Source organism: Austrofundulus limnaeus, unplaced genomic scaffold (assembly GCF_001266775.1).
Source record: "Austrofundulus limnaeus strain Quisiro unplaced genomic scaffold, Austrofundulus_limnaeus-1.0 Scaffold524, whole genome shotgun sequence".
Lineage (NCBI taxonomy): Eukaryota > Metazoa > Chordata > Actinopteri > Cyprinodontiformes > Rivulidae > Austrofundulus > Austrofundulus limnaeus.
The window spans coordinates 265,261-269,668 of NW_013952926.1; the positions used below are offsets into that span (position 1 = coordinate 265,261).

General features: G+C 39.3%; 1 protein-coding gene across 3 annotated transcripts in view; it reads right to left on the bottom strand.

The window, feature by feature from the left end:
• Positions 1-4,408, bottom strand: part of tmem196 (transmembrane protein 196) — a 9,964-nt gene that overhangs the window by 961 nt on the left and 4,595 nt on the right. For all 3 annotated transcript variants that reach the window (XM_014026096.1, XM_014026094.1, XM_014026095.1), the window contains one exon: positions 1,231-1,366. In XM_014026096.1, the coding sequence (XP_013881550.1) occupies positions 1,231-1,366 (136 nt within the window). The remainder of the gene's footprint in view (positions 1-1,230; positions 1,367-4,408) is intronic.

The window sequence follows — 4,408 nt, forward strand, 5'->3', positions numbered from 1 at the left end:
TATATATATATAACATGAATCCCCAGAGAACAAATCCGGCAGGCTCTGGCCTATTTTTTCCCCTCCACTTCACCTCGTAAAAGTAAAAGTTCTCTAATAAGACAATAAATGGATGTGGCAGGTAATGTGATGGCACCATAGAAATGCTGTTTTCAGCAGAAAATTAATTAGTAGATTTGTTGTAGAGGACATATACTCAAAATCTGGTATAACTGTGAAAATTCACATTTTGAAGACAGATGCACAATGTTGATTTTTTTATATAAAATAAAAAAAGGCAATGTTTAAGCATTCAAACTGGTTTGCTTTATGTGGAAAATACACTCTAAGTAGCAAAGTTTAAGGTGGAAGGAAACAAATAAAAAAAACGTGGTTCACAGCTTTAAAGTGCCTGTGACATACATATACTTCTAATACAAGAAGTCAAAGAAAACATCCTTATATTTAAGAAACTTGACATATTAGAAATGATTTTACCTATTTTGTTACATAACTGGCATATTTTCTTTTTAACATGGCTTAGTCAAAGTGAAACAGGAAGTGACGTCAAAGGAGAACTCTTTAGAAAAAGAAACTCCGTGGTCTTTGTTTGTTGAAACACTATTATCTGAACTCTCTGTTAGTGACTCAAAATAATCTAAAGAAACATCAGATTCTTCTCTACAGTCTGTGTTGTCAGCCATTGTAGTAATGCTCTTTTCACATGCAGACATTCCCCTTTGACATCACTTCCTGTTACTTCACATGCAAATATCTCAACAACTGCTCATCTCAGCAATGTGAATTTTTTCCTCAATTTGTCATCAGTGTTATCTTTTTCAAAAATACATTAATAATTATTACAAAAATATGTCACAGGCACTTTAAATTGAAGTGAGGTCTTGTGGCAAGTTTATGATCAAAAAACGTCGTACCTGTGAGTGACCTGAGCTTGGAGAAACAGTCTAACTCTGCACACTTTGGTCTTAGCACAAGCATCAGCTCATCAAAACTCGATTTCTTCAAATTGAGGTTGTTCAGAAAGAGATCTACAACAGGTAAGACATTACTTGTTCATACCCTTTCATTTAAACCTCACTTCTAAAGACATGAACTTTCTCTTTAAGTCGCTTTCCTAATAAAACTGACTGAAATATTCCTGTATTGTCACAGCTCATGTGTGTGTTGTTGCAGACATTAAATCAGGTCCCTGCTGTGTTTTTGTTCATGCAGTTTGAACTTTGCTTTTACCGAGACAGGCCAGAGTCATGGCGGCCAGGTGGATGGACCGCATCGAGTTGGGCCTTTTGTTCAGCGCCCGGACAAACTGGAAGTTTAAGATCCCGGCGATCAGACCACAGATGCAGCACGCTGAGAAAAGGATCATCTGAAAAACATGGACATGTAAAGAAGAATCAGATTTCCTGCAAACAGAGAAAACGTGACGAGGCAGGGGAGAAACAAACAATCACCGAGCTTCTATCTTTATCGGTTTGTTTTGGGTGGTGAAGCTGATCAGTGCMAGCAAATCTGATCTCATCTTAGAAAAATCAGATTACTCTCAAAGCAAAATGTAACGTTCAGAAATATTGCACAGCTTGTGAACACAATTGCGTCACTCGCTGTATTTGTGCGTCCTTGACTTTTATTGGTGGGATCTCAATTTAAGCACTATTAAATACTGGTGACCTCATCCTAACAGAGAATAATTGTCGCTCCATTGCTCAGCTAACAACAACTAAAACCAGGCACTTCTCCTCTTATTGATTTTAAACGCATGTGTTTGTCTCCTGTGTCTGCGGTGCAGGCTTCCTCCCAGTCCAAATGCCGTCGGTGCCTTTAAGCGCATGGAAAAAGAGCAGCTCAGATTTCAGTCGTTACCGGGGAGAAGTGTGGAAATCGGCTGGCAGGGGTCCGGAGCCAAGCCGACCTATAATGCAATCATCCCCCCCCAACGGGCAGAGAGGCAGGGAGAAATGGAAGGAGATGAGAGGGGAGGAAGATGGAGCGAGGGAGAGGACCGCGGTGACAGCGGGGGGAGAGGATGAGAAAAGAGGAAGATGGACTGGGCGAGGGAGAGATGGGAAGGTGTGTGTGGGGGGAGACAAAAGCTGGGAACAGAACAAGAACAGTCAGAGCTGGAGAGGTGTCTCTGTTACAGCAGATTGGACTGACATTGATCCATCATTAGCTCGCTGCCTGCAGGAGACAGAGTCACAGAGGGAAACACGAGGACTCGCAGAAACAGAAACTGTAAGAAAAAAAAAACAAAAAGATTGAAAGAGTGACAGAAGGAGAAGAGAGATGACTGCTTGCCTCCTCTGATTTCCTCAGGCTTCTGTTTCTGAATATACTGTGGCACCTGTCTGCAGAACAACACACACACACACACACACACACACACACACACACACACNCACACACACACACACACACACACACACACACACACACACACACAGGTGTTTACAGTGTCCTGGTGAGTTTCACCGACTCTGTGTGATAAATAACCCTGCATCAAACAGACTTCTCTGTACTTCACATGGATCTCTTTACAGTTATTAATGCTCAAAGTCAGTATTTTTGCAGTGCATCATGGTCCAGGTCAGAGGTCTGCAACCTGCGGCTCTGGGGCCACATGTTTGCCATGCTTTAGCAGTTTTCCTGTCAATTTCTTTGCAAATATGTGGTCAACACTACAAGGAGTGAAATATGATCTTGTTGGAAGYTTGTTGACAACTTCAAAAATCCAACTTCCACCTTACAAAATGATTTTTCTCTGTGATCTTTATCTTTTTTTTTCTGGAATACTTTTAGGACAAGTTGCTGAGAAGAAATATAGGTAATAAGAGTTAGAAAACAAAATAAAAATATATGGCTGCATAGTTCAGTGCTTTGATTTTTATAATGTTTGGTATAAATTATGTTTTTTTTCTTGTTTACATTATATATTTTTGGTCTAAAGTGTAAAAATAATATTAAATGTTAAAATTCACAGTTTTTTGTCACCCCCACAATCCAAAATGGTCCTCCTTCAATAAATTTGAAATGGCCCACAAACCACCAGTTGTAGGACATTTTGTGGCTCTTTGGCATTCATGTTGTTGTGTTTTACTATCTCATCTTTTGTTCTTCAGTGTTTCTACCTGCTCCTTTTGACTCCTCCCCCAACTCCGCCCTCTGCTCGTTTCTCCCAGGTGTTTGTCATTTCAGTTAAYTGGCTTCCCTTTCTGTTCTGTCTGTCCAGTTGTGGCTTCATTGATTTTCCTACAGCGTGGTTGGTCTGTTTCCCTGAAAGCTTTTCTCCCGTTAGTATGTGATGCTGCCATGACAGCTCTGTTTCTTTAATAAATTGATTCATTTGACGTCTCAACTCCCTGCTCCCCTTAACCTTTTTACATGGCATTTTACCTTTGTTCCTTTAGCTAGCTTTCTGCTTCTTTTTAAAAGTTTCGGCTCCTTTCGGCTCCTTTAACAGATTCCAGCAGTCTCAGTATTCGCACTGCATTTTGTCAAAAACTATACATTCAGCTGCTGAAATTTTTTTACATAACTTTTGTTTTTTCAAATCTTCAGCCTCTAACAAAGCAGACACCGTCGGCCACAACGAGCGGCGACCAACACGAGGAGCTAAAAAAAAGAGCTAAAGTTTGTTGTGAAACGAAACAAAACAGCTAACATGGCTGCAGAAGTGACAAACTGAGGGCAGGCATGAGGAGGCACAGAAGAAATTAGATATGGTGYATAAAATGCCAAACACTACACCGAGAAGTGACTGAAAGGCTATAAGGCAGGGGTGGGCAATCTTGGTCCTCGAGGGCCGCAGCCCTACATGTTTTAYGTTTTTCCTGGCTCCAACACACCTGATTCAGTCACTGATTTACCTTCTAAGTTCTGCAGTATGGAGGACTGACAGTGACATAATTATAAATAAAAGCAGAAATATATAAATGAACCACTGAATAAATAAATACACTTAAAATGCACCAATTCAATTAAAAAGAATTTCACCTCATGTTTTGTCATTTAATTGTTTGATATTTTTTCCAGCTTGGTTCCAATAAAATTATACATTTTAACACAATTCAAATTTGACTGTTTTTTTTAAATACATACAGTATTTTATACAGTTTTCCCTTTTACTTGTACGTACATTTGTCTCTTAAATGTTTAAATTGATATATTTTTATAGTTTTGTCCCACAAGTCTTTTTTGTTTCGATGTGTTGCAGGCGTGTGCTGCCTCAGTTTAGCTTAAAGTTTAGTTAAAAACAAAGGCACGGATAAGTTTTTCTCCTTGCCTTTGTTTTAAACTAAACTTTAAGCTAAACTGAGGCAGCACACGCCTGCAACACATAGAAATAAAAAAAGACTTATGGGGAAAAATATAAAAATACTTAAGAATAAGCATTTAAGAGACCCAAATGCAT